Source organism: Phyllostomus discolor, chromosome 9, assembly GCF_004126475.2.
Source record: "Phyllostomus discolor isolate MPI-MPIP mPhyDis1 chromosome 9, mPhyDis1.pri.v3, whole genome shotgun sequence".
In the NCBI taxonomy this organism is placed as follows: domain Eukaryota; kingdom Metazoa; phylum Chordata; class Mammalia; order Chiroptera; family Phyllostomidae; genus Phyllostomus; species Phyllostomus discolor.
In genome coordinates this window covers 95,171,227-95,198,605 of record NC_040911.2, presented here as the reverse complement: position 1 = coordinate 95,198,605, position 27,379 = coordinate 95,171,227, and the positions used below count along the sequence as shown (strand labels likewise).

General features: G+C 59.8%; 1 protein-coding gene across 1 annotated transcript in view; it reads left to right on the top strand.

Annotated features, from left to right (window-relative positions):
* CDH22 (cadherin 22) overlaps positions 1 to 27,379 on the top strand; it is a 123,430-nt gene that overhangs the window by 82,259 nt on the left and 13,792 nt on the right. The window contains exons 5-8 of the mRNA XM_028524738.2: positions 3,694 to 3,861; positions 7,641 to 7,834; positions 10,628 to 10,881; positions 19,310 to 19,446. Of these exons, the coding sequence (XP_028380539.2) occupies positions 3,694 to 3,861; positions 7,641 to 7,834; positions 10,628 to 10,881; positions 19,310 to 19,446 (753 nt within the window). The remainder of the gene's footprint in view (positions 1 to 3,693; positions 3,862 to 7,640; positions 7,835 to 10,627; positions 10,882 to 19,309; positions 19,447 to 27,379) is intronic.

Below are 27,379 nucleotides of genomic sequence, written 5' to 3'. Positions count from 1 at the left end.
GAACTCAATTTCTCTGTCAGCTATCTACTGCTAGCTAACAAACCCGAAATGTGGTGGCTACACACAGCAATAACTTCTTATTTGTCATAATTTTGTGGGCTTTCTGGGGTCAGCACGCGGTGGCAGTCAGCCGGCAGGTCAGCCGGGACAGCTGGTGCGGCTGGCCCTCTCCCTCCATAGCCTCTCGTTCTGGGCTTCTTCACAGTGTGGTGGTCTCAGGGTCCAAAGAGGACAGGTCCCCAGCACACAAGGGCTTAACAAGCCTCGCTTTTGTCACACTTGCTGAGGTCCCATTGGTCAAAGCAAGTAGCGTGGCCCAGGCCATTGTCGGTGTGGGCGGAGATGACCCATGGCGTGGATTCCGGGAGATGTGGTTCCCTGGGAGCTGTTACCATAGCAACCTACCACCGAGTGTAACCCTGAGGCAGGGCCCAGATGCACCATGGCCTCTGGGGACCCGCCTCCCAGTCACCCAGACGTGGCACCTGATCATACACTCAAGGCTTTAGCACCAGCTTCCAAAAGAGAAGAGTTCGGTGTCCCCAGTCCCTCTGGAGCTGGAAGTGGCAGGGCCAGCCCGCAGGCCGGGCTCTTGAGCGTGGCTCCTCACCCGCAGGTGTGGGTGTCAGCCAGCCCCCTGCTGCAAGCCCCACTCAGAGCCGGGCCTGCACGGTGGCCCCGATCCCACCGTCAGCCTCCCTGCGTTCCGTGAGGTGCCCGATGGAAAGTGACACGCACGAGGCTCAGCCCTCGGCCAGTGCTCCGCGAGGCAGCTCCACTCCCTGCCTTCCCACCTGGTCCACTCAGGGCCCCTGTCTGCGGCTGGCGGCCACTCCCCTGTCAGTCTGTCCGTCCGTCTGCCGTCTCCGTTGCTCCCTGCCCCCACCCTTTTTCTCCCCTGCCTGTCCCTCTCCATCTCCGTCGTCTGTGAGAATGTCTGTTTCACTGTTTCCGTTTGTCTCTCTCCAGGTCTCTCCGTGTCTCCACTGCTCTGTCTCTGTCTGTCTCCACCTGGGTGTGGACTCCTCTCCGGCTGTCCTGCTCCCCTCATGCCTTCTCTCTTCCTCTGTCTCTCCAGTCCCCCTCCCTCCGCATCCCTTTCCACCTCCGTCTCCACGTGGGTGTCTCCTCTTGTCTCTCTCCCTCCTCTCGCCAGGTTTCCGTCTGTCTCTTCCCCGGCTTTCCTTTCTTCTCTCTCTCCTTCCCTCTCTCGCCTTCATCTTTTATCTCCTCCTCTTTTGTTCCTTCTGCTCTTTTCCTCCTTCCATGCCCCCCCGCCCCTGCACCAAGGTGGGGGACACACCAGGCCCACCTTCCCCCAGTACAGTCCCCACTGTCCAGGGCTGCGGCTGCTAACAGATCAGCTGCAGACACTCAGCAGCTAACAGACCTGGGCCTTGCCCCGCCCCCACAAGGGCGCCCCTCACAATCACAGTGTTGAGGCGCCGGAAGTTGGGGGTGGGCCACACAGGACCTGCTGCATGATTGAAATGGTGCTTTGCCTGATTAGGACCGAGAAGAGCAAGGAGAATATTCCAGGGGCTGAGATGGAACCACACAAATGGCACCCCTCTGCCAGAGGCCCGGGCTCTGCCCTTGCACCGGGTGGTGGGTGGGGCAGGGGACACAGGCAGGCGAGGTCGGGACCCTCCTTCCTACTGCGGGCCAGCAGCAGGGTGCGACTCGGCCCCGCAGGGCCTGCTTGGATCCTGGCTGTGCGCTTTCTACATGTGAGACTTCGGGCGAGCACTTAGCCTCCCTGTGCCTCCGCGTCCCCATCTGTAAAGTGGGGACAATCACAGCACCTTCATCACGGGGGATGAGAGGAGTGGATGAGACGGTTCACTTAGGTGCCTGGTACAGTGGCAGGTACAGAGAGAGTCCAGGCACATCACTGTCGGCGACTGTCATTGTCACATGCAATTCTCGCGAGATGAAGCTCGGCAGCAGTGAATCTTGCTGAGTTTGCCCCCAGGCCATTTGACAATGTCTGAAGGCATTTTTGGAACTGGGGGTGGTGGGCGGGGTGCTGCTGGCGCCGCCTAGTGGGCAGAATCGTCCTGCCAGAATGCCTGGAGCGCTGAGGCGGAGGAATCCTGCCCCTGGGGAAGTATTGTGGGCCTCCCATTTTACAGACGAGGAAACCGAGTTTCAGAGAGGGCAAGGGATGTGCTCAAGGCACATGGCCCTGAAACGGCAGATCTGGGATCCATCCCAAGCTCCTCTGCTTCCAAGACTCCCCTCTCCTTGGGGAGACCTGTTCCAGCAGTGGAGGGGTCAGCAGGGGGCCTGCTGAGAAATCCTGGAGGCCACTGATCTGTGTGGCCCTTGCTAGGAAGAGTACACAGGCCATTTCTCCATGTGGTCCCCACACAAGCAGGGCCACCCCCCAGAGGCCCCCCCCCCCCGGCTCCCCCAGCTGCACACGCACACACGCACACACTGCAGCCTCTTCTCCCATCCCGGTGCCTTTATTGGAGTCGGGAGGCTGCTTGGGGACATCAGGACTCAGAGATTGGGTTTTATGGGGCGCATCACGGGGCTGCTGGTGCATGACTCCACCTGGTGCTCAGGCCCTGGGTACCACCTGTCACCACCTGGTGCTCGGCAGGTTGGAGTGAGTCATGGGGGGAGGCTCTGAATGCCTCATCAACTCCCCGCTCCGCCTTCGTCTCCCCCTGGCAGAGACACAAGAAACGCAGCCTTCCCCTCAGCAGAATTCATCTTGCAGTCACCCCGTTCCTGCGGCCCCTCCGCCCCCGCATCCATTAACGGCTTGAAGGATGGTCTGTGCCGCCGTGAGCTAGTGCCTGGACACAGAGAGAGAAGCTGTGGCCAGGCTGGGGGCCAGGGCCTCGGGCTCCGGGGGCCGGGGGATGAGGTAATCCTGGAGGGGGGTGTGTTAGTGTGCACAAGTGTACGTGAGCACATATGCGGGCTTATGTATGCAGCACGCAAGCGTCTGAGACACGCCTAGCGTGTGTGTATAGGTAGGTGAGACGCCGCAGTGAGTGTGCCCGAGTGCGGGAGTGAGTCCAGTTCACTCTGTGAAACACTCACCGAGCTGCTCCTCCGAGCCAGGCTCGGGGCCAGGTGCCGCCGACAGAGGGGCGATAGGACAGACAGGGGCCAGGCTCCCCCAGGGATTCTCAGGGTTTGTCCTCCCCTGGGGAAGCCGAGGCCTCAAAAGTGGGGCGGGTCTCCCAGGGGCAGGTTCCAGTCCCTACACCTCGTTTTAGTAAAACCACATAGTCCGTTCTGTCGCTTTTGTGCCGTGTGTGAGTGTGTGGATGTGTGTGTATGCTTGTGCATGTGAGAGTGTGTTTTTGAAAGTGTGTGTTTAAAAGTGGGGGTGTGCTAGTGTATCTGTATGTATCATGTGTGAGTATGTGTGTGAAAGTGTGTATGAATCTGGTGGTTGTGCGTGTGTGTGGTAGAGTACTGTGTGTGTGAGTGTGTGGAGTACTGAGTGCGTGACTTACCTGTGTGAGCCCCTGGGCATATCTGTGCGAGTACAGGCGTGAGTATGCAGATTCGGGGGCTGCTGAGCGCCCCACACCGGTACGGAGGCCCTGGCCGTGTCGTCTGCACTCCCCGCTGAACTTGAATGAGCCAGCCTCTGCCTGCACAGGGGTCTCATGTCGGCGGGCGGCTGATGTGGGCGTCCTGGGCCTCACGCTCCCTCACCCACAGGTGTGATCCGCACAGCCGTGCCTGACCTTGACCGCGAGAGCCAGGAGCGCTACGAGGTGGTGATCCAGGCCACAGACATGGCCGGCCAGTTGGGTGGCCTCTCGGGCTCCACAACCGTCACCATCGTGGTCACCGACGTCAACGACAACCCGCCCCGCTTCCCGCAGAGTGAGTAAGGCCTTCCCAGACGAAGGAGCCAGTGCCTATGTGTCTGTCCGTGAGCCCAGGAAGCCACCCACTGGCCCCACTAGAAGAGGAACACACCTCTGTCTGTCTGTCTGTCTGTCTACCCACCCAAGCCAGCCACTCCCCCCAGGTTTCTTCCAATCGTGCATCTTGCAGAGAAGGTCCCCAGAGTTGTCTGATTTTCCATACATCCGAGTAACATGGCTACCCCCCCCACCTGTCACCTTGCTTCCTGCTGACGGTGAGTCACCCTCTGTCCGCCCACGCAGCCCCTCACGGCCCTTGCACACACCCCAGTGATCTGCCATGGGCTCAAGCTTGCAGAGGGGTGGGGCGCAGACACAGGGACATGTCAGAAAGAGGCTGCAGCCGTGCCCCGGCCATCACTGTGCCTGGCGAAGCTGAGTCTAGAGTGGCAGGTCCTTCCCTCCTCCTCTGAGCCTGGAGGGCAGGGCTCTGTGCTCCTGAATCACAAGGTCTTTCTCCCTCTGCCTCTCCTGGCACTGCAGTGGATGGGGGTTACCAGGCCCAGTCCCCCCACCTCCCCGTGGGCCCCGCCGGCCCCTCTGTCCCAGGCTCAGGCTGAGAGCTGTGCAGGGGGGCGGGGGGCCGCCGCCAAGACTGGCAGAGACTAAATGCCTGGGGAGCCGGGCTGATTCCTATCGGGTGAGCCATTACTCAAGGTCTGCTGCTCTCACATTAGGCCCCGCCACAGGGGACTGACCCCCTCGAGATAAGGGAATCCAATCCCTTAGCTGAGAGCACGGCGTCACTGCAGCCTAGCGCGGCAGCCCAGACCAGGAGCTGGGTGGGCAGAGCTGGCGCCCCAGCACCCGGGAGCCTGGCACGGAAGCCAGCCCCCCCCTCTCTCCCCCACCCCAGCCCCGCCCACTATGGGGAAGCTGCAACTCACCAGGTAAAGAGGAGGGAGCACCGGGTCTTCTGCCCAGCTCTGCGTGGCTCTGAGCTGGGAGGGGTGGGGCAGACAGAAGAAAAGACGCCAGGACCCCAGGCAAACTCTTGTTTATTCATTATTTATTTTTAGCACTCCTTTATTGTAAAATACAGCACACAGACAGCTGTGGAATATCAGTGTAAAGCACACCCTCCTTTAACCACCAGTCGGGACCCCCGAAGTGGCCTCTCCTGGTCACAACTTCCCCCCACTCCTCCTCCGGAATTAACCGGAATCCGCTCTTGCGGTCTTCACCTCCTCGCTTTTCCCCAGGGTCCCCGCACCTGTGTCCGCATCGCCCAACATTAGAGTTTCATTTCATCCGTGTTTAACCTTATATAAGTGGATTCACACCATGTGAAGTGTTTGTTTTGCCTCTCAGTGTCGTTTGTGAACCCCTGCGCTGCTGCTTGCAGCTGGAACTCATGCATTTTCATCGCCGTATAGTAGTCCGTGGTTTCACTGTTGCGCTGTTGATGGGCATTTGGGATGCCACCCGCTCGAGGCTTTTACGGAGGATACTGCTTGGGAACATTGCCGCATGTCTCCTAGTGCCGTTCTGCGCACATTTCCCGGCGTGTATACAGTGGAGCAGAACAGCTGGCTCAGGAGATAGCTTCGGCCTCACTAAATGGAGCCAGACTGTCCCCCCTGTAGAGACAGGCACGTGTCCGCTGTACCACATCCTCGCTAGCACTTGGTATTGTCAGGTCCTTTCATTTATGTTCATCAGGTGAGTGTACACTGCTTCTCATTCACTCGCCCACTGGTCCCTCACATGTCTCATTTCTGTGACAGTCTGGCGTTCTGCCAGGCACTGAGAACGCCTGATGAATAAGAGATGGGGTCCCTGTCTTCCAGGAGGGAGAGAGAGACAGCGAGAGAGAGGGGGAATGAATGAGAATGGATGGATGGAAACAGAGAGTGAAACATAACAGGGAACCGCAGTCACCCGCACACTGGGATGAGCTGGGGGCCCTGGGCACACAGGAGCAGAGCCCGGAGGTCTGGGAGGGCTCCCTGGAAGAGGATGCATTCTGTGAGGCTAAAGGGAGACAGTGGGAATGAGGAGGCCAAGGCAGCGAGAACACGGAGGGGTGATGCCTGCAGGAGAGACAGAGCAAGTCACATTGAAGGAATCGCAGGGACTTCGGCCCCGCGGACGCCAGAGCTGGGGTGGGGCCGTCAGGGGCTGGGAGGGATGAGGCTGCAGCTGTCGGCAGGAGCCAGGCAGCAAGCTCCTTGTGGGGCCGGCCAAGGGGCTTAGACAACTCCATCCAAGGGCAGTGGGGAGCTAGGCGAGGGGTTACAGCGGGGCGGGGGCATGATCAGCTTGTGTTTCGGAGAGAGCCCCCTCCCCCAGCTGGGCAAGACTGTGCGGATGAGTTGGAGGCACACAGCCCACGCAGAAGGGGCAGCAGATCTGTGCGGGGGGGCCTCCAGGGGCCAATCCCCACCCCCACCGCCCCTGCTTCGTCTGCAAATCACCTTCTCCTCAACCTCATCTCTGGGAGGAGGGCAGGGTGCCATTTCGTTCCATCTGACCTCGTTCCTTCTGGTTTTCCATCTGCTTCGCCCCCGTAGCCACAACGGTCATCTTGCCAGTGCGCAAACGTGCCAGGCGTCACAGCCACCTCAGGGCCTTTGCACCTGCTGTCTCCTCTGTCTGGAATGCTCTTTCCCAAGCATCCACTTGACTCAGTCTTTTGCAAAAATGGCATCTTCTCGGAGAGGCTTTTCTTTCTTACCTTTCTGTTTTTTTAATTCTTGTTTATTCCATTACAGTTGTCCCAATTCCCCCCCCCCCTTTGCCCTCCTCCACCCAGCCCACCCCCTGCTCCCACTGTCAATCCCCCCCCGCATTGCCCGTGTCCACGGGCCATTCAAGCATGTTCTTTGACTAGTCCCTTCCCCTTATCCCCACCACTTCCCCTCCCCTCCTTCCTCCTCCGGCGGCTGTCAGGCTGCTCCATGTTTCCATGTCTCCGGTTCTGTTTTGCTCGTTAGTTTATTGTGTTCATTAGAGGCCTTTCTAGACCGCACACACCTTCCTTGGCAGCCCCCTCCCTGCCTCCTGCTTCGTGCTCCCCCGAAGTACCCGTCGTCGGCGTCTGCCACGCTGCGTGTCTCCCTGCAGTGAGTGTCTAGCGCCTCTCTCTTCCCATTAAGAGCAAAGGACTGTGAGAACCGGGACTTGGGCCTGTTTTGCTTGCTGCCATAACCAGGGCCTGAAACTGCATCTGGGACAGTATAGCTGCTCGATGAATAGGTATAAATGAAGGAATCGGTGTCAAACAGAAACATCAACATAAAGCCCCACCACTCTAATACAATTTGTTCCATTTTATTGAGGAGCTGCCATGCGCCAGGCACTGTACTCGGCATTTTCCAGGCGTGGTCAGCTACGTGAATCAGGGCAACAATGTGGTTAGGAAGACGCTATTATTATTATTCCCATTCTACAGATGAGGGATTCGAGGCTCAGGACTACCCAGCCGGGACTGACTCCAGAACTTCAGCCTTGACCACGGTTCTCCTCTCTCGCCCTCACTGGGCAGATGGGGAAGCCAAGGCCCAGAGAACTGCAGGCGCGTTCCCAAACTAATCAGGGCCCTCCTCTTTGCACCGTCTCTTGGTTTCTGCAGAGGATTCGCCTCTCCCAGCACCTTCCTGGCTAAGCTGGGAGCCCCTTGCAGACACTAACCTCCCTGGAGCCCCACTAGACCCCGCTCTCCTCTCCCCTAGAGCTGGTGGAGGCTGGGGCACGGGCTGGCCCCATCCTTGCTCACAGCCGTGTCCCCCACAGAGATGTACCAGTTCAGCGTTCAGGAGTCGGCCCCCATCGGCACCGCCGTGGGACGTGTGAAGGCCGAGGACTCGGATGTGGGCGAGAACACAGACATGACTTACCACCTCAAGGAGGAGAGCGGCACGGGCGGCCATGTGTTCAAGGTTACCACGGACAGCGACACTCAGGAGGCCATCATCCTGTTGCAGAAGGTAGGGTCGCCCCAGGAGGGGTGGGGGAAGCAGGCCCTGGGGGTGGAGTCAGGGAGCCTGGGACAGCCACTTCACTCCACTCCACTGTACTCCACTCCAGGGATTAGGTCTTTCCAGAGACCCAGGACCGACCTGGGAAAATGCTGGTGTTTTCCCTCCCACTTCACAAATGAGACAATGAGGCACAGTGAGGTTCAGCGATGTGTTTAAGGTGGCACAGCTACGTGTCAGAGCCAGGATTCAATCCAGATTCAAATCAATGCTTTTAATCACTACAATGTGCTATTGCTTCAAGTCTGCACCAGGACCTCTCCCTGCATCGCTCCCTCTAATCCTCACCCTTCCCTCCAATGGAGACGTCATGACGCTCATCTTCACAAGTGAGAAAACAGGCTGGGAGAGGGAAAGGGGCTCACCCAAGGTCACAGTCACACCTATAAGGGGTACAGTTGGCATTTGAACTCAGATCTCATGACTCCAAGCTCTGTCTTTCCCGAGTCTAACAGCCTTCACCCACTGGCTTGTCCAGAAACCAGAAGCCAAAAGTGCAAACCCAGTGATTCCTACGTGAAGACGGAGTTCAAATAAAGAGGCAAAATCCACTTCCCAGCACTTGGCCATGGGTTGGGTGACTCGGGGCTGTGCGGCCTTTGAGACTGTCCCATAGGAGGTCTGAGTCCCCCGCGCTGGCCCTCAGAGGGTTGCAGACCTTTGCACACCTTCAGGGACAGGACGCCCACTCCCTGCTGCTGTCCAGCTCTCCCTCCTCCCCTTTAGCCAGAACCTGTCTCGCTAATCCTGTTCCTATCAGCCCGGGCTCTGCCCCGGGGGCCCACAGAAACATCTGCCCATGATGACCCTTCGTTCACTGTACAAGCACATTAGGACCCGCTCTCTACCTGCCTGGCCTTGAGGGTGTGAGGATAGAGAAAACCGCCAGTTTCTTCAGCTACTTCCCGGAGGACAATAATGATGATAACTGATACTTATAATAAAGTGTTTACAATGTGCCAGGCGCCCTTCAGCTGCTTTCGGTGCATTAACTCATTCCATCCCCACGACACTCCCCGAGGTGCTATCCCTGTCCGTTTCATAGGCCCCGAGAAGTTCAGTAATTGGCGTGCAGGTCGTGCATCTTGCGGAACAGAGTAGGGCCTCGGGCCGAGGCAGTCAGGCTCCAGAACCACCCTTGCAGGCAGTAGGTGGTTTTCGGTCTTCTGATCTCCCTGTCCGGTGAGTGTCCTCACTGTAAGGTGAGCCCACTTCCCAGATGGGGAATTGGAAGCCCGGAGAGGCACAGCATCACAGGGCGGTAGAATCAGGCTCCACCCCCAGCCTGGGGACTTCTGGGGGTGGAGCCCCCTCTCCTCCTCCTCCTTCCCCCACCCTGAACCCCCCCACCCCAGGGGCTCCAGCACTGGCGCCTAAGGTGTCTCTCAGGAGCCGGCCCTGGCTCAGGGAGCAGAGCCCGGTCTGATGGATGACCTGGCTCCCGGAGCCCATCGCTCACTCCCAGGCCAGACCACGGCCTGCCTCCCTGCATCCTGATTTCCCCGGCAACAGGACTGGGGGGAGGGGGTGCAGTTTCTGCTGCCGGAAAAGGTGGGGGTGGGAGGTTCTGAGAGGCGGGGAGAGTCCCCACACGCAGGAAAGGTCACCCTGGTACTCTGAGCTCCCCCACCCCGCCCCCGGGGTGGCCGCAGCCCCCACCACAGCGATTTCTCTCTGCTGTAAGGCCGCGGTTCTCAGCCGTTCCCATCTTGTGGCACACGGAAGAAACTAATTACAAACATTCCGCGGTACACCGAAAAATACATTATATTTTTTGCCGAGCTGACAAAAATGTAGGTATAATTTTGATTCATTCACACCAGACCCCTGTTGTTGTGTTGGCTGTTGTCATTTTTTTTTTCTTCATTTGACAATCAAAGGGAAAGGAGGTCAGTGCCCCTGACTCAATAGCCGGGTATTGTACGTTGCAAAAAATTCTTGCAGCGCGCCGGTTGAAAATCGCTGCTCTAAGCCGTTGTCTTTGGGAGGCCAGAGCCAACCCAGGGCCAGGGAGCTCATCTGTCAGAGGGTACCCATTAGCTCTCCCTGATGGGAAGCAAGGCGCAGCACGGATTTAACCGGATCTCCAGGGAAGCTCTAAGGCAGCCTCGCTTATCAGGCTCAACTCGCCTTAGCTGCTGCCGCCTACTCGCCGGGGAACACCGGATTTCCTCCTCCCAGCTGAGGCCCAGAGAGGGTGAAGGGACTGCCCGCCAGCAGGCCGCTGGTCGGCAGCGGCAACGTGCCCTGTCCTCTCGTGGGGGAGGGGCCAGGAGGGCTTGGGAGCCCCGCCAGGTGGCTTTGAACCCGGCCTCTGCCGGGGCCCACCTGCTAAGTGGCCTTGGGCAAGTTACACACTTCCGGACCTCGATTTCCTCCTGTATAAAATGAGCTAATGCAAGCCTCTTAGGTAGGGGTGCTGTAAAATTAGATACGTTACCATACCTAAAGCGCCAGCACATAGTAAGTGCTTTGTAAATTAATAAGTTAATGAAATGCCCCAGCAAACTGTGCCGAGTAGCGGAAGTCCGGTTGTCCGAAACCTTTAGCCCTGAGTAGCTGGGTGGCCCTAAGCGAGCCGGCCGGCAGGGTCTCACTTTCCCCACCTGTAACCAGAGGGTGGGTCTGAGTCTACACGTGACCTTAGGCCAGCCCCGCCCTCTCTGGGTCCCCCTCCCAGCCTCGGGATCTGTCCTAGCAGACCCCCCCCCCCCCTCACCGGCCCTCCGCTTCCTCCCGCAGCGCCTGGACTTCGAGTCCCAGCCCGTACACACCGTGGTCCTGGAGGCCCTGAACAAGTTCGTGGACCCCCGCTTCGCTGACCTGGGCACGTTCCGCGACCAGGCGATCGTGCGCGTGGCGGTGACCGACGTGGACGAGCCCCCCGAGTTCCAGCCGCCCTCCGGCCTCCTGGAGGTGCAGGAGGACGCGCAGGTGGGCTCCCTGGTCGGCGTGGTGACTGCGCGGGACCCCGACGCCGCCAACCGGCCCGTCCGGTGAGACCCCCGCCCGGGGCCGACGCCTGCTGCCTGCTCTCCCGCCACCGCCCGCGCACAGACCGGGAGAGGGGGAGGGGGCCGGGCAGGGAGGGAAGGAGAAGTTGGTACCGGGGGGAGGGGAGAGTGAGAGGTGGACACAGCTGGAGTTCTGGGACAAAGGAAGCAGATGTGAGACCAGTCATGGAGAGACTAGGGACCCAGGACAAGGAGAGAGAACCTAGCGCGACAGACACCGCCGAGTGAGCCGGGCTCGGGCTGGGTCCCCCTTTCCGTCCACCGCGCTTTCCCCCCGCTCTCAGCCCATCTGTCATGTGGCCCTGACTCCCGGATTCCACTGTCCACTTGCCCACCTGCCCCCCCAGCAGTGCCCCTGGATCGCTGCTAGACGCCTCAAAATCACGTTCAGAACTGAGCTCCTAGTCGCTCCACAAAACAAACAAACAAACACAAAAACCCCACCACATTCTTCCAGTTGTTCCATCAGAAATGTTGGCGAATCCAGTCTTTCACACCTGCCTCCAAGCCATCAGCAAATTGTCATCTCCACTTTAAAAATAGATCCAGAATCTGACTGCCCCCGCCCCCTGCACGCTCCCCCTGGGCCAGGCCGCTGCTTTCTCTCGCCAGGATTACCACCGCCATCCGCTGGGCTCCCTGCCTCTGCCCGCGCCCCACCCCCCACACCCGTGTAATCTAGAACCGGCCCAGGAGCCAGATTGAAAATGCCCCAGTGTACATCGGAGCATGGCCCCCCTCTGCCCAAAGTCTTCCGAAGTCGAAGTCACCTCTCAGGCTCAGAATAAACAAGCAGGCCCTCGGAATGACCTCTAGGCCCTGTGTGATGCGGCCCCTCTGTAAACCTCTCAGACCCCCCCCACCCCCACCCCCACCCCAGCGCACTACCCTCCGCGCTCTGCTTCACTCTGCTCAGCCACAAGGGGGCTCCACAAACACACCCAGCTCTCCGCTGCCTCAGGGCCTTTGCGGCTGCTGATCTCTCCGGCCAGAAGGTTCTCCTCCCCTGAATATGGCCGTGGCTGGTTCACTTCTTCCAGGTCTGTACCCCAGAGCGAGGCCTCCCCTGGCCCCCCTTTTTAAAATTGCAACCCCCAGCCCCAACCGTCACATCCCCATACCTCATTTTCCTTGGTCCTCACTAGCCTCACTCACGTTCTAACTCACTACCTGTTTTCTAATTACTTTGTTTGCCTGGGCCACAAAAAGATAAGCCCCATTTGCGGGTAAGGATTTACGTCTGTGTGTCCACCACTGTGTCCTCAGGGTCTTGCCCGATGCCTGGCCCTCAGGGGACACTCACTAGACACGTGGTAAGCGCATGAAATGTAAAATCAGAAAGGCTGGGAAAAGAGACGAGACAGGCACTCACGGAGATATGGAGAGGCCAGCGCTGAGAGGAAGCGATCTGAGAGCGGAAGCTGGAAGAACAAGGACGAGAGGAACTGGGAGACAGACAGACTCGGGCAGAGAGAGAGGCAGAGCAGGGACGAGGAGGGGGGCCAAGAGGAGGGGTCGCTGCAGCACCCTTGGTGTCTGGAAGGGTTTGGGGGCTGCAGGGCTTGGGGAGGCCGCCCCTGACTGAGGCTTCAGTTAGAAAGTCAGATGGAACGGAAAGGGAGAAGGACCGTAGGAGAAGCTGGTCCAGAGGAGGTCAAGGTGATGGGGGTTGGTGGGAGGGGGGGGAGTGGCTACTACTGGGTGGATGGGAAGGAGTCTCTGGAGCCCCCAGCTTTCTCCCTGAGCACTGGGGGGAGTGGGAAGGGAAGTTAGTTTGAGGATCTCCGCGTTACACAATTCCAGAGGGGTGACATTCCACCACCATCGTCACCATCACCATCACCATCACCACCATCATCATCTGTGTGACTAGCCCTCGTGGAGCTGTGCCGTGCACGGCCGTGCAGCCTTGCGTGGCAGCCCCAGGTGAGGACACAAAGAGGCCGCCCTGCCCCGCTGCCCAGGGGCTCCCAGGCTGGGGATGCCCTCAGTGGGGTGAGAGAGCCGCCCTAGAGGGGGCGGGAATTGAACTGAGCTGAGCGCCTGGGTGTGGTCAGGCGGAAATAGGAAGGGAGGAGCATTTCCAGCCGAGGACCAGCCCGTGCGGGCAGGCGTGCGGAGGCAGGGGAGCGGTAGAGGTGCCCGGGGAAGCGTGGACTGGGATGGCCACGGTGCAGGAGGAGGGAGCAGCCAAGGGGAAGTCTGATGGGCCTCCAGGGCAAGCTGGGGAGCTCTGGCTCCGCTCCTGGGCTGGCTGTACCCTTCTCACCGCCCACACCGGCCTGCCTTTGAACTCCTCACCGCCCTTCCCACCGCCACCCCAGGCTGTTGGTATAGTCTTTCCACCCCCGCCTCAGCCTCTGGCTGGGCCCCAGAGCTCTGGGAGGGGCGGGTGGAGGGGGCATCATCCCCCCTGCGAGCCAGGAACCTGAGGCCCGAGAGGGGAGGCAGCTCCCTGGGCTCTCATGGTGAGTTAGGAGGCAGGAGCGGGAGTCCACTCCCTGCCTCTGCAGTCAGCACTCTGTCCACCTGCTCGCCTCCTCTCCGTGTCACTCTCAGTACCCCTCTTCCTCCCCGCCTCCCCTTCCTGTCCCTCCTGCTTTTATCTGCGCTGAAAGGGCCAACTTTGAAACCTTCTTTCATCTCTCTTCCCTGGCCCTTCCCTGGGGCTCCTCAGATGTGGAGGCGGTGAGGAGCCCAAGATGGGTCCAATTTAACACCACAAACATTTACCCAGCTCCTCCTCCTCCGAGCCAGGCCCCGAGCCAGGCCTGGGGACACCGCCGAGATGACTCAGCCAAGGGCAGAGCCGGAGAGGAGTGCCCAGTCTGCGGAGACAGCCGTGGACAGGGGCACCAGTCAGAGGCTGGGGGACACAGAGAGGGCTCCTCACAGGCCACCTGGGCCGCCCGGAGGCTGGCTCTCCTCCCAGCTCCCTGGTTCTAAAGGTCAGGGACTCAGCCAGCACCCGTGAAGTTGGTCGTGTCCTGCACTGACTCAGGAACTGCGGGGACGGTGGTGACGAGACCTTGTCCCTGCCCACGCGGACTTGGCCTTCTCCTAAAGGGGAGACAGTCCGTGAGTGGCTAAGCGGGATCACTGTTCGGAAGAGCTATGATGAGAATCAGTAGTAGCGTAAGGAGGATGGAGGTCGCGGGGGGCTACTTTGGGTGGAGTGGTCAGGGGGTTGACAAGTGAGCTGAGATCATAGAGAGAGAGAGCCAGCCAGCCAGGCAAAACTGCGGGCAAGAGCAAGGGCAAGGGTCCTGAGGCAGGAACGGGTTTGGCGTGTTCCCGGAACTGAGGCCATAAGCAGTGTCCCGGGAGGATTTGCCTGGCCCCGTAGGCGCCCGGGAAACAGACACGGATGGTGTGGGGTGATTTTTTTCTGAGTCCCTGCACTGGGGAGAGCGGAAGGCACCACGTAGCGTTGCCTTTGTCCCTCAGGGGCCATTTCACTCACTTTACAGACGAAGACACTGAGGGTGGGAGAGGGGAAGTGACTCGCCCAATGTCACTCATCCCGAAAGGGAAAGGAACGGGCTGTGACCCACTTCTTGAGTCCAGTCCCCTGCCATCCGCCCCTGCCTGTCATTCTTTGTGGTCATTGCTGTGCCCCGACTTGGGCCGTGCCCTCCCCGTGCTCAAAGCACGGAGATGAGACAGACATGGGCCACCGGGAAGACTGGACCACCCTGTGAGCGAATCCGGTGACAGACCTGAGCGGGCGGGGGCGGGGGCTTGGGGACTGAGGAGCTCCTGGGAGGGGGCGAGTACTCTTGGACCAAGGAGACAAGTGAGCACAGGCTTCCCCGTTGCCCCGCGGAGCCAGAAGGGTTGAGGTGATTGTGAGGGGCTGGTGGGCCCATCTCTGGAACGGGCAGCCAAGCCACGTGAGTCTCCTTTGAACATCGACAGCGGGGAAGCCCACGCTGGCCCAGAGGGAGAGAAGACCAGACGGGCTCCCCGCACTCCACAGTGGGTGCGGCAGAACGTCCGTGGGCTTGGGAATCAGAGAAGACCCGGGCTTGAATCCCGGTTCAGTTGCAGAATTGTGGGAAAACCACTGCACCTGCCCCAGCCTCAGTTTTCCCATCTCTAAAATGGGATTATAATAGTACCTGCCTCATTCATTCATTCAAAAAAAAATGGGTAGTAAATGTCTACTGTGTACCAGGGTCTGTGCTCGCTGCTGCTGCCAGGGCTGCAGGGAGGATTGTGTTTGGACAGGACCATCCCTCCCCTTCAGTCTGCAGCCAGGATAACCACATACAGGTTTTTAGGCATCAAGTCTGGGCTTTGAGTGTGCGCTGTAAGGGGATGGGGGTAAAGGGGGGAGCATCACCCACGGGGTAGAGGGAGCAGAGAGGAATCGTTTGATTGGGGGGCAGCCCTTTCATATCTAAAGAGCCCCCCCCCCCCACTACTAGCTCGGGTGGGGTCTGCATTGCTCCGCCTGCTGCGTGTAGACATCCGTGAGTCCACACACAGGAGCACCGGGAGGGGCTGTCCGCACGGGAGCCTGCAGACTTCCGTGATTGTTACGCCCGTGTGCGCTGCCTGTGTGCGTGTGTCTGTGGTTGCCCCGCCTGCGTGCGCGCCCAAGCCGGGAAGCGGTGTCCTCCCTGCGTGCCCCGCCCTAACCTGGGCGCCGGCAGTGTTTCGTGTGTACCCTGTGGGAGCTGGTAGGGCGCCCGGCGGGCCCTCGGGAGGGCGCTCTTAGACCTGGGGCTCTGGACAGATGTGGCCCAGGAACTTGGCTCTGCCCCTAAGCAGCCCTTTTGCCCCAAGGTCAGGCCCCTGGCTTCCCTGAGCCTCCATTTCCTCATCCGTAAAATGGGGGTGATGACAGGACCCGGACGGAGTCCAGGGGCCTGAGCACACAAAGGTGGGACATCGGCCTGGCACGGTCTTGCTCGGCAAGTAAAAGTAAGGGCTAGTTTGTGCGTCACATGCCAGGTTTCCCGTGCTGCTACGTGTTTCATTGGTAGTCACCTGGTAATTGCACAACCACCTGTGAAGCTGGTATCGTCATCATCACCATCATCACCATTGTCGTTGTCATCTCCATTTTTAAGAGGAGGAAACTGAAGAAAAGAGAGGTTAAGTGACCTGCCCAAGGTCACACGGCTAGGTGTCAAACCCAGGCAGATGGACACCAGATTTGCTCTTGTGACCACTACTCCCGGCCTCCCTTGCACACGTGCACAGACACACACACGGACACGCTCCGCACTCTCTCACTGTGCTCTTCCACCCACACCTGCTCTGGTCCCCTTCCTGCCCTCCAGGCCTGGCTGAAGGAACAGGATCTGAGTAGAAACTTCTAGCCCCTTCTGTGCCTCCTGTCCTTCTCGGGCCACTGGGCAATACTCCCACATCCGTGTGTGCCGCCTGCCGCCCCCAGGCATGCTGACCACCCGCTGGTTGGAGGGACGTCCGGGCACCCTTCGCCAGACGTTTCTGAATAATAATCAGAGTAACAACAGTCCTCACTCATGAAGTGATTTTCCTGGAACTCAGCGAGGTACCTCATCCCCCAGCTGGGCATTTAATCCTCCCAACAACTGGCAAGGTAGGATTATCATCTTCATTTTGCAGGAAATTAGACTCAAAAGATGGAAGTAACTTACCCGGGTCACCCTGGACCTGGAGCCAGGCTCAGGGCCAAGCAGCTGCCTCTTAAGGCTTTGTTCTTCCAACTGCACAGCAGTCTCTCTCTGTCTTTCTCTCTCACTCACACACACACTTTCCACCCACAATGCAGCCCAGACAGACACACAACTGATGCACCTACACGTGAAGCACACAGGCAGCCCCCACCCCCAGCCTCCGCATTTGCCAGGCCACACTCCTCGCCACACGCCAGGCCCATCTCCACCGCCCCCCCCCTCGCTGGCTCTCTGAGCTGGAACACCCCCACCTGGGCTCAGCCAGCCACACTGACCTGCAGCCTCAAGTCTTTAGCTGGTTAATGGCAGCCCCTCCCCCTTGGCCTTGGGAACAGCAGCCGCCACTTAGATTCCAGCCCCCATCCCTCTCCCCTCTGGGAGGGAACAAAAGAGAAAGCTGGGCGGAGGAGGACTAGGGGGAGGGAGAAAAGAGTCTGGGCAGCAGGGGCGGGGGGGCGTGGCAAGCGAGAAGGAGGCACTTGGCATCCTCACGGCCGGCCCTGGCCCCGCCATCAGGAGCCCCGGGCCGGGCCTCCGGGCCTCTGGGCCTCTGGGCCTCTGGGCCTCTCCTGGACTCTGCTCTCCTGCCTGAAAATCGGGAGGAGGGCTGCACGGTTCCTTCCCGGTGAGCCAGCACTCAGGGTCCCGGCCTGCCTTTGCGGGACTCGAACATCTGCCTGGGCCAGCTGGGAGCCCAGGGCACCTCCTGAGGCAATTCCGTGCCCTGCAACTTTGGATGAGTCAACAAACTGTTAAGAACTCTGGGTATAGAGTCCCCAGATTGGGGCACAAGTTCCAATTCTGAGACAGTCCCTGTGCAACCTCGGACAGGGCCCTCACTAGGCCCCGGGCTAGTAAATAAGAAGAAGGCCCCCTTTAAGAAGATACTCCTGGGTGAGGACATGTGACTGGGCCAGCAGGGCGCAGCCTGCACAGCCACCTCCGGCCGTCCTCAGCATGGCAGGCTTCTTGCCCGAGCCTTGGTGTCTCCGTCTGCAGAACGGGGAGATCGTACCAGCCTCACGGGGCGATAGGCAGGGACCTCATCAGTCTCGCGCGCCCCTTCCTCCCCAGGGGCCCAGTGCAGGGCAGCGGGGAGAAGGCACTGGATGACTGGTTGGGCAGAAAGGAACGAGAGGAGGGATGGCTAGAGGGACCCGGCCGACACCGACCAGTGCTCACTAGTGGCAGGAATTATCACCGTGGCCGGAACCTTCCCACGCAGTGCGGCCCAGGCTGGTTGGCGGTGGGAAGAAGGAGGTGGGCTTAGCCGCTGAGGGACGGGACCGGGGACTCAGAGCTGTGCCGCCCGCTGAGGCCATCGGCACAGCCCGAGGCAGTTGGCCACAAGCCTTCACCGTTGCTGCCACAGTAAACGTAGACAGAGTGAGGGCTGTTACCTTTGTCCAGATCCACACCGGTGGGAGGTATGAGCCGCCCCCTCTTCCAGATGAGGCCAAGGAGGTCCAGCGACTTGTCCGAGGTCACACTGGCAGAAGGAGTAGCCGTGCACTTCTCTCAGACCTGTGCAGTCCCACAGGATGTCATTGTCCCTGTTCCACAGATGGGGAAACCGAGGCCCACGGAGGTTTGGTAATGCAGCCAAGGCCCCACTGAAGGGTCATGTCAGGGCTCTGGGTCCCCAGCAGAGGCGATTCTGAGGTCCTCGCCTCCCTGAGCCTCAGTTTCCCACTCCGGGAGCTGGGGAAAGGGTGGCTTTGCTCCTGCCTGGGGGAGGGGCCAGTGCCTCGGACTGAGCCCCACCCACCCAGCTGCTTTGTGCTGCCACACAAAGAGCCCTTGCTTGGCATTCGAGGCCTTTGTGGGCCATGAAGCCCAGCGGCACCCCTGCCCAAGTTATCGGTGCAGGAAGCCGTGGCCAGCGCCAGCGGGGCCTCTCCGGGCCGCAGTCAGAGACATGTGTTGGACACGGGCCTTTCAGGCCCGGAGCCACCGCACAAAGGCCAGGGAAGAAGGCGGAACAAAGGGCTTTTTCACAGGGCAGCTGAAAAGCCGAAGATTAGTTCCTGCGTGCTGTGCAGGCTGGGAGGCGGGGTTGCGGGGGGCTGGCGGCCGTTCCCCCAGACCCCCTAGAAATAGCATCACTCAGCCGGTGTCCCTGGTCTGGGACCTCCATGCCCAGGCAGCCAGAGAGAGCCTTGGGACACCAGGACCCACCCCTTTCCTTCTGCTCAAAATTCCTCTCCCCGCCACCCTGTACCCCAATACCCCCATCCCCACACATCAAAACCCTGAATCCTGTGCCGTGCCTGTTCTGGTGCCTAACTCTCCCCCACAGCCCAGTTCTAACCTTTTTTTTGCACCATTTTTCATTTCCTGAATAATTCTCACTGGCTGCCTTTGCACTTTCTCCTCCCCCTGCCCAGTAACAGCCCCACCCCCTTCTCGGGCCCAATGCCAGGGTCACCGCTTACGGAGAGATAAGAATCAACCATCCAGAGAGTGCTAACTCTATGTCAGCCACCCTGCCCTCCTAACATCAGGGGGGTGCACATTGTTAGCCCCATTACCCAGAAAGGGTGAGGCTGCAAGTGCCGCTGAGAGGCAAACCCAGGTCCCTGTCCACGCCTCCTCTGTTGCCCAGGGTCTCTGCTCCTTGTGTCTCCCAGGCGAGGGGTCCCTCCGTGGGGCTAGGGTGGGGTGGGGTTGGGAGACATGGGCACGGGTTCCAGCCGGTGCTGGGGCACCTTCAATCAGCCCTGCCCTGCCTCCACCAGGTACGCCATTGACCGAGACTCAGATCTGGACCAGATCTTTGATATCGATGCTGACACGGGCGCCATCGTGACAGGCAAGGGATTGGACCGCGAGACTGCCGGCTGGCACAACATCACGGTGCTGGCCATGGAGGCAGGTAAGATGGGGAGGTGCAGAGGCTGAGGGGCGGGGCAAAGATGGCAGGGTGGGTGGGAGGCTAAAGCCAGTGGGCGGGAAGAGAGAGATCTGGGAAGGACCCCAGGCCAAAAGAGCAGGGCCAACCTGGAGGCTGGTTTTCTTCCTTCAGCATTTATTGAGCACCCACTGCATACCAAACCCTGTTTTATTTTGTTGTTGTTGTTGAAGTTATTACACACTTTGGTTTACTTAGTCCTGCTTCCATTGCCAAGGCCTGTTTTAGAGGCTGGGGATACAGCCCTGAGCAGGACAGAAAAGCTTCTGTCTTCCTGGGGGAAAGCTAGCCCATCAGCAAACAGAGAGAAAGGGCGTGCGTCACGTCAGGGGAAAGAAGAAAGCAGGGAAGAGGGTGGAGAGGAAGAGGGAGGGGAGGAAGAGGGTGTTTCTCTTAGGAGAAGGCCTCTCTGAGGAGGAGACATTCCGATACCTCAGTAAACTGAGGGAGTCACACCCACATCTGAGGGAAGAGTGTTCAGGCAGAGGGAACAGCCAGTGCAAAGGCTCAGAGGCGGCAGTTTGCCGGGGCTGTTGGAGGAGCAGCAGGAGGCCGGTGTGTGGTCAGCCACATGGGGCTTTTGGCCTTTACTCCAAATGAGGTGGGAGTCACTAGGGTGGGGGTCGAGCAGAAGAGGGAGGATGCCCGACAGAATACTCCGAGTAGGGGCTCAGCCAGTAGCCTAATGCGATGGTGCTGGGAGGATGGGGCATGGCCTGGTGCAGCGCGGTAGCCAGGGTAGAGCGAGAAGTGGTCGGTTTTGAGTGGCGGGGTGAGGAGGGGGCCAATAGGCCCCGCTGACAGATGATGTGGAAGAGATGCAGAGGGGTCCAGGAGGACTCCAAGTTCCTGGCCTGAGTTTCTGGAATAGTGATGAGCGTGTGTGTGCACACATGTGTGCACCAGACACATTTTGGTGCAGCTGGGGAGATATGTGAACTGAGAGGGAAAGAGGGGGAGGCCTGAGACACGGGGTGCAGATAAGGAAGGCCATGGAGCGAGACTCGGCGAGCACAGGGACTCCCAGAGTGCCAGGGCAAGGAAGAGCACAGCTCAGTCCTCCTTGAGGACCTCCTTGAGAACCACCACGGCAGGACAGCCAGACCTGCTCTCCAAGCTCCCACGCCCTGGCGGCCTCAAGCTCCCGGAGCCAGCAGAGCAGCCAGTAGGAATACTGCATTTCTGAGCCTCAGGCGGGCGATTTTCACACTCCCTTCTGCCCACCTAGGCCCTGAGCCTCTCCCGTCCCTGGGAGCCATCCTGCCAGCCTTCCTTCTCCTTGCCCACCCCCCCCCCCCCACCTCGCCCTTCCACTTTGCAGGCCCCACCAGCCGGTCCCGGGGCTGGGGCCGAGGAAGTCCCTAGGCTGAAGTTCCTTGTGTCTTTCAACTTCAGTTTAAAAGGAAATACAAAGCTGCCTCAAACCTCAGTGCCTGCTGCTCCCGAGCCTTTGAATCCACTCTGCCACCGCATGAAAGGGAGATAACAAAGGTGGCTGGAGAGGAAGTGGCTGGACTGGGGGGAAGAGCTGTCCCCCTCCTCGCCTCCCTGAACCTGCTCCCTGGGCAGGCAGGGAGGGATGCCTCCCCTCCCTCCCCACAGCAGATACGTCCCCTGCAGCAGCCTGTCGCAGGGCCCGGCATCCACCGCAAGCGTCCCCTCTTGGGTTAAGCATTGCGCTTCTGCCCAGCGGGTCTCTTTCAGAGAGCAGCTAGAGCGGCATACAAAGTCTGCAATGCTTGCAATGCGGCCGTTTCACAGGATAAAGACCGCGGGGGCCTCTCCCCCGTAAACACTGTGCCGTGTTTACTTAATACGTATTCCGGGCTAGTCGCGTTCCAGCACATACTTTTATGAAACCATAACCAGTAGCAGATCAGCACCCATTTTACTGTTGGGAAAAGTCAAGGCTCAGAGAGTCCGGGGACTCGCCTGAGGATGCGCAGTGGCAGAGCTGGGACCTGGGCCAGGTCTGCCTGTTTCCCGCCGTAGCATTGCTGTGTGGGCGTCCTTTCCCTGGGAGTCGCGGCTCTGAGCCCCACCACCCCTGTCCCACCCACCAGGCCCCAACAAGTGCCCGCAGGGAAGAACAAGGCTGGTCCCTGGGCTAGAGACGCCCCCACCTCCGCACTGCATCCGCAGCCCCTGCCCAGCCCGCGCTGGGATGTTCATCAGTGAGACAGTAAATGGCTCCCACTTCGCAGTGCTGGCGGGAGGATGCTGCACGTAGTAGGGATGGAGCGTGGGAAGAACGTAGCCTAGAACTTAGTAAGTGCTCAGTTCCTGGTGTCTGTGGGTCTTGACTCTGCACTTGACCTCGGCACCGACTCTATGCCAGACACTTCGCAGCGATGTGCTGGCTGAGTCGCCCCACCTAAGGCGTGCCGGCTCTGCCGTTGCCCCCGACGTGGGGATGAGGGAGCTGAGACTCAGAGAGGCAGAGCCGGTCATCCAAGTGTCCGTCCCCAGCCTGTCCGGCGCCAGAGCCCCGCTGTCCCCGGATGCCCCTCCACTCATAATTCCCCGGAGCCAGGCACAAAGCCAGGTGTGTCACAAAGAAGCCACGCGCTATGGCTCCCCACCCACTCCGAGAGACGAGGACAGCATCATTGTCCCTATCCGTGTTACAGGTGAGGAAACAGAGATTCGGGGAGGGGGAACAGCGATGGCCCAGGTCATGGAGCAAGTCCACGCAGGGCCAGGGCTCCACCCCGACCTGCCCCCTCCCCACAGTCAGCCTGAGCCCCAAGTGCAAAGCCAGTGGGTCCGCCTCCTGCACCCTCGGCCGAAGCATCCCTTTGACTCCTGCAGAGCAGCGGGTGCCAGGGGGTCACGGTGGCCCCGCCCGCTCTTGTCCAGGTGTGACAAACACACAGTGACGAGAACCAGAGGGGAGACATTTATACGTGGCGGCGGCAGCGAGGCCGGCGGGTCCCTCGGAGACGGCCACGCTCGGGCGGGCGGAGTGCCGCCTGTCACCGCGGATTACCTCACGGCCCCGCACCACTTAGTATGCCGTCTCCCCTCTCCGTCCTGCCCGTCCAGACGCTGCTTCCCTGACATTATCTTTAACGTTTTGTAATCATGAAATATTAATGACCGATATTGAATTTAAAGTACAATTTGTGTCTGAGGCCTGCGGTGGAAAGGGCAGTTGTAAGGGACCGTCTTCAGGGAGACTGGGAGTGGGGGGGCGGCGCTGGGGTTGGGGTGCAAGGGGCTGCCTCTGCTCCCTCCTCCAGGGTGGGCAGGCTGGCCCCGGAGGGGTGGCATCCATGCCTCCAAAGGCCAAGCCTGAACCAGATCAGCCAGAAGCTTCCCCACCTGAGTCACCCCAGGCCAAGCCACTGGTTTTTCCTTCACTCCACAGGGCGCATTTTGTAACTTCTGTGTGTATTCGCGGGGATAGTTAGTAAATCTCTCTTCCCCCGGAAACCACACCTTCCGTGAGGGCACTCACGCCGGGCACCCGGGAGGCACGTGTGTGTTCTTACTGAATGAATGGTTTAAGGGACTCGCCCACTGGGTAGGGCAGGGGGCACACGGTGGACAGGCCGCGGTTCCGGCTGCGTGGTTCCAGCTCTCTGAGTCAGGGCGGGTCCAGCCCCTCGCGCTGCCTTGGCCTTCTCATCTATAGAATGGTGCTGCCCTGGGTGACGGTAAGGATCATAAGTATTGCGGATGGCAGTTCCTATTTATTTGAAGCTTCCAATATGCCAGGCATCACGCTAAATGCTCTCCATCATGCCGAGCGCCTTATATAAAACATCTCGCGTCATGTGCGTTAGAAATCACGCAGGTAAGGTGCCAGCACTGCTCCTGACACACTGTAGGGGCAATGTGTGGCCAGAGAAAGAGTCTGAAGGGAGAGGGGACATTGGAGAGGATGCACTCCAGCCTCCCCACCCCCACCCCGTGTCATAGCTGGGGAGACTGGGCCCAGGGAAGGGAAGCAACTCGCCCAAATCCACCAATGAGGTGGTTTCCTGACCTCAGCCCGCTGTTCCTTAGGAGGACAGCAGGGGGCGCCTGACGAGGCTGGAGGAAGGACCCGGGAAGGGGTGAGAGCTTGCAGTGGGTTTGCGGGGTACAAAGTGCTTTTTCTGCCATGGACAACCCCCCACCCATGTCTACCCTCAACCAGTGTTTTCTGAGGGTCCCTGGCCCCTCACCTGGCCCAGGCTGGGCACTGAAGTCTGGTGGTAACAGGGTCATTGGCCTTGGGAGCCCACAGGCGGGCAGGGGACGGACATGCCAACAGTGAGTGGAAGTAAGGGGGGCAGCGGGCCCCCTGGAGGGGCAGCCAGAGGGGAAGAGGCAGGAAAGCTCTCCCAGAGCAGGGGTCATCTGAGCTGGGTCTCTGAAGCTGAAGACGCCTTTCTGAGCAGAAAGGGGGTTTGGGGGCTCCCAACAGAAGGGTCTGAGTGTGCAAAGGCCTGGAGGCCCGGGCCGTCCCCTGCCCATTCTGAGAACGGACAGACGGGGCACGGCCAGAGGCTGGGGCTGGAGGGCGGCTGGAGCAGGCTGGGCGAGGGGAGCGTGCAGGAGCTCGCTGGCCATCCTGTGAGGAGCTGGCCATGTCCCGGAGATGACAGGGAACCGGTGCATTGCAGGTCTTTGAGCGGAAGAGTGACAGAGTCAGGTGTGCGGTCCTCAACATTCACTCCAGTCCACGGGGCGGGCCGACGGGAGGGGCCGGGCCTGGGGCCGGGCCTGGAGCCCGAGAACAGATGGGAGGCTGCCAGGGAGACCCGGGCCCAGATGTGTGCTGGGTGTGCCGGGGCGGGGCCGAGGCAGGTGAGAGAAGCGCCAAGGAGGCTGAGTGTGTGTGGGAGGCAGGTCTGTCACAGCTGCGTGGGAGGGGCCACGCCAGGAGGCAGTGAACTCCCCGTCACCAGAGGTGTGTAAGTCAGGCCTGGGCTCCCCTTGGACTGGGCAGCTTCTGGGGGCCTCTGCCACATCACCTGCCCAGCAGATGGTAACAGGAACCGAGGTTTCGTGATATCCATAGAGTCTCCCTGAGACAGCCAGAACGTTAGAACGGCTCAGCGCTGGGGTGGAAACCCTTTCCCCACACCCCAGATTCCGGGGCCCCACGTCACCCAGAAACCCTGTCCCGCCCTTTGGAGGACAGAACGGCCCCCACAACAAGGTCAAAGCTTCCGATCTCCTTGGGGAAACCAAACAGATCATTCAAGTCCCAGAGAAACGGAGAAGGGCACCCAAACTTCTCGCTTCCACTGGACGTGAGTGGGGACAGGGCAGGGAGTTGCAAGGAGTCCACTTGTGACAGCCCTGACACCCCCTCCCCCGGAGCACCCCACCTGCTCACCCAGCCCCCCTCGGCATCCTGCCCGCTTGTCTTGGCCGGCTGGTAATTGGGATGATAAATCTTCCTGCCCAGCTGGCCAGCTCTAATCAGAGCCTGGTGTTCCCAGGCAATTTAATTCCTTCGGGAGAAGGAGGGGTGGGGAGATGATGGAGAAGGGGGTCGGGGCTCGCTCCTGCCCCCCCCAACAAGTGAGCTGGAAGGAGGTGCCTTGGAGCAGCCCCCTCGCCCCTTCCCTCTCCCCACTTCTCAAGTCTCTTCCCCACCCCCGCCCTGGCAGCCTCACTTCTCTCTTTCTCTCTTGGCTTCTCTCCTTCTCCAACAGCCAAGGAGAACTTCCAAATCCAACCCCATTTGTTTCACTGATGAACAGACCTGTGTCCAGAGAGAGAGGCAGGAACAGGGTCACGCAGCCGGACTGCATCCTCGACGGGGGGGGGGGGGGGGGGGGGCCTGAAGGGGGCACAACCCCACCCCCTCAGAGTTAGTCCGTCCCAGAAGGTCTTGGTCTCTCCCCCGTCACCTCCCCAGCATCCCAGTGTAGTCAGGGACTAGGAAATCCGTTCATTCCATCTTTATGAAACCCCTACTGTGTGCCAGCCCCATGGGTGCTAGGGATACAGCAGCAAACAAAATGGGCAAAAATTCTGCTGACTTCTGGCAGGGGAGGTGGAGGGTGAGCAAGTCAAGCAGGGAAGAGTGTCTAGTGGGGGGGCGGGCAAGGGGCACATTTAAATACGGTCACCAGGGCAGGTCTCTCTGAGAAGACGTCTGGGCCATGAACTGAAGGAGGAACAGGGGCGAACTAGGAGCAGAGCTGCAGGGAGAGAGGGCTGAAGGGCAAGGCCAGGGAGGTGGTGACCGGAAGATCCCGTGGGGCCTTGTGGGCATATAAGACTGGACTTATACTCTGCCCGGGACAGAAGCAGTCCAGGAGAGCTTCCAGGAGGAGGCAGGGACACGTGTGTGGGTCCTGGAAGGCAAGTGGGGCTCTTACAGCTAAAGGCGGTAAACTCCCCCTTTGGAGCCAGGCCCAGGTTCGAATCCCAGCTCTGCAGATTGTTCCCTATGAGACCTTGGGCAGGCTCTTTCCCTCTTTGAGCCGGTTTTCTCATCAGGAAAACAGCAGAAACGCCGGTCTCTACTGGCACCATTGTGGACAGGATGCCATGAGGCAGCACAGGCCCCGGACCGTGGCACGGGCTCGGCCGGTGTTTGCCTGGGTTCTTCTGGGAAGGAGCACGTTCCTAGGAGAGTCTCTGCTCCGGCAGGGTCACCAGGCCAGGTCCCTTCTGTTCCTCCCTCCCCAGAGGCCCTGGCGCTTCAAGCTCAGTTCGGTTCAGGCACTAGGTGAGCAGCTGCCAGGGGTTCGGGCTCTTTCCTGGAAAGCATCCAGAGCCATTTCCTATAACCTCCCCACCCCCCACCACCACAGGGCCTTTGCACGTGCTGTTTCCACTCCCTGGGGCACCCTCCCTCCTGCCCCCTTCACCTGATTGGTTTAATAACAGGTGTCGCGTTACTTCCTTTACTTCCCAGTTGGATCTCAGCCTCAGGGTCACTTACTCCAGAGAGAGCATCCCTGCACCCTGCCAGGGCGGGGGCCCCCGCTCCATGCTCTCACAGCCCCCAAACTTCTGCCTCTCACCTTTTTCGTAGTCTGCAGCGACGTCTGTCTGCCGCTAGACTGAGAGACCGTGCCGGTCTCGTTCCCTATTGTGTCCTTGGTGCAGAGAAGGTGCTCAATCTGTAATTGTCAGTAAAAACCAGAAGTCTCAGCTCCAAATGGCTCAGTCCGATCCTCCATCTGTTGTTGTACATAAGGGACTCTGGGGCCCAAAGTGGAAGAGACCCACCCCCACTGCACAGCCATCCTCTGCCCCAATTCTGGTCTCTTCCTGGGGCACCCACTGAACTGCTCAGCCCCCCAGCCCCCCAGCCCCTCAGGGCATCACCCGCCACCTCCCAGATTAATGGTGAGCCAGCACAGGGAAGAAGCAGCGGGCCGAAGCGTGTTTAATTTTAATTTAGGAATCACTAAGGCTATGGGCCTGCTCAGCGCTGGCCTGTCAATCAGCCCTCCTCAAGGCTGCATCAATTAGTTTAAAAATATTGAATGTAATTTTGCCTGACACAACATATTGCAGCTACCGCAAAATATAATTTATTTTAGAAGAAGAAATAATTAAACTAATTTGCATGTCAGTCAGCTGAACTGAGATGCCGACGGGGGCGGGGGCCGGACCCACGGGGGATCTGGCCCCTGGAGAGGGCACCTGCTGCGGGGTGCGGGGGGGGCGTCGGCGTGGGCCCGGGTCCACGCAGCGGCGGCTGCCGGATGGACAGACACGCAGGCAGCCAGACCAAGCGCTAGACTCAGAGTCAGGGAACCCGGGACACGGCTCAGCTCTGCCGTCGACTTGCCCGGGGCTTTGGCCGGAGTCGTGCGCCTCCGGCGTCCTCACCTGTGTGGTGGGTTGAACGAGACCTCCTTCACAGGTTGTTCCGCGGATGAAACGAGGTCACAGATCAGAAAGTTCATTATAAATTGGGGAGTCCTTCCCAGAG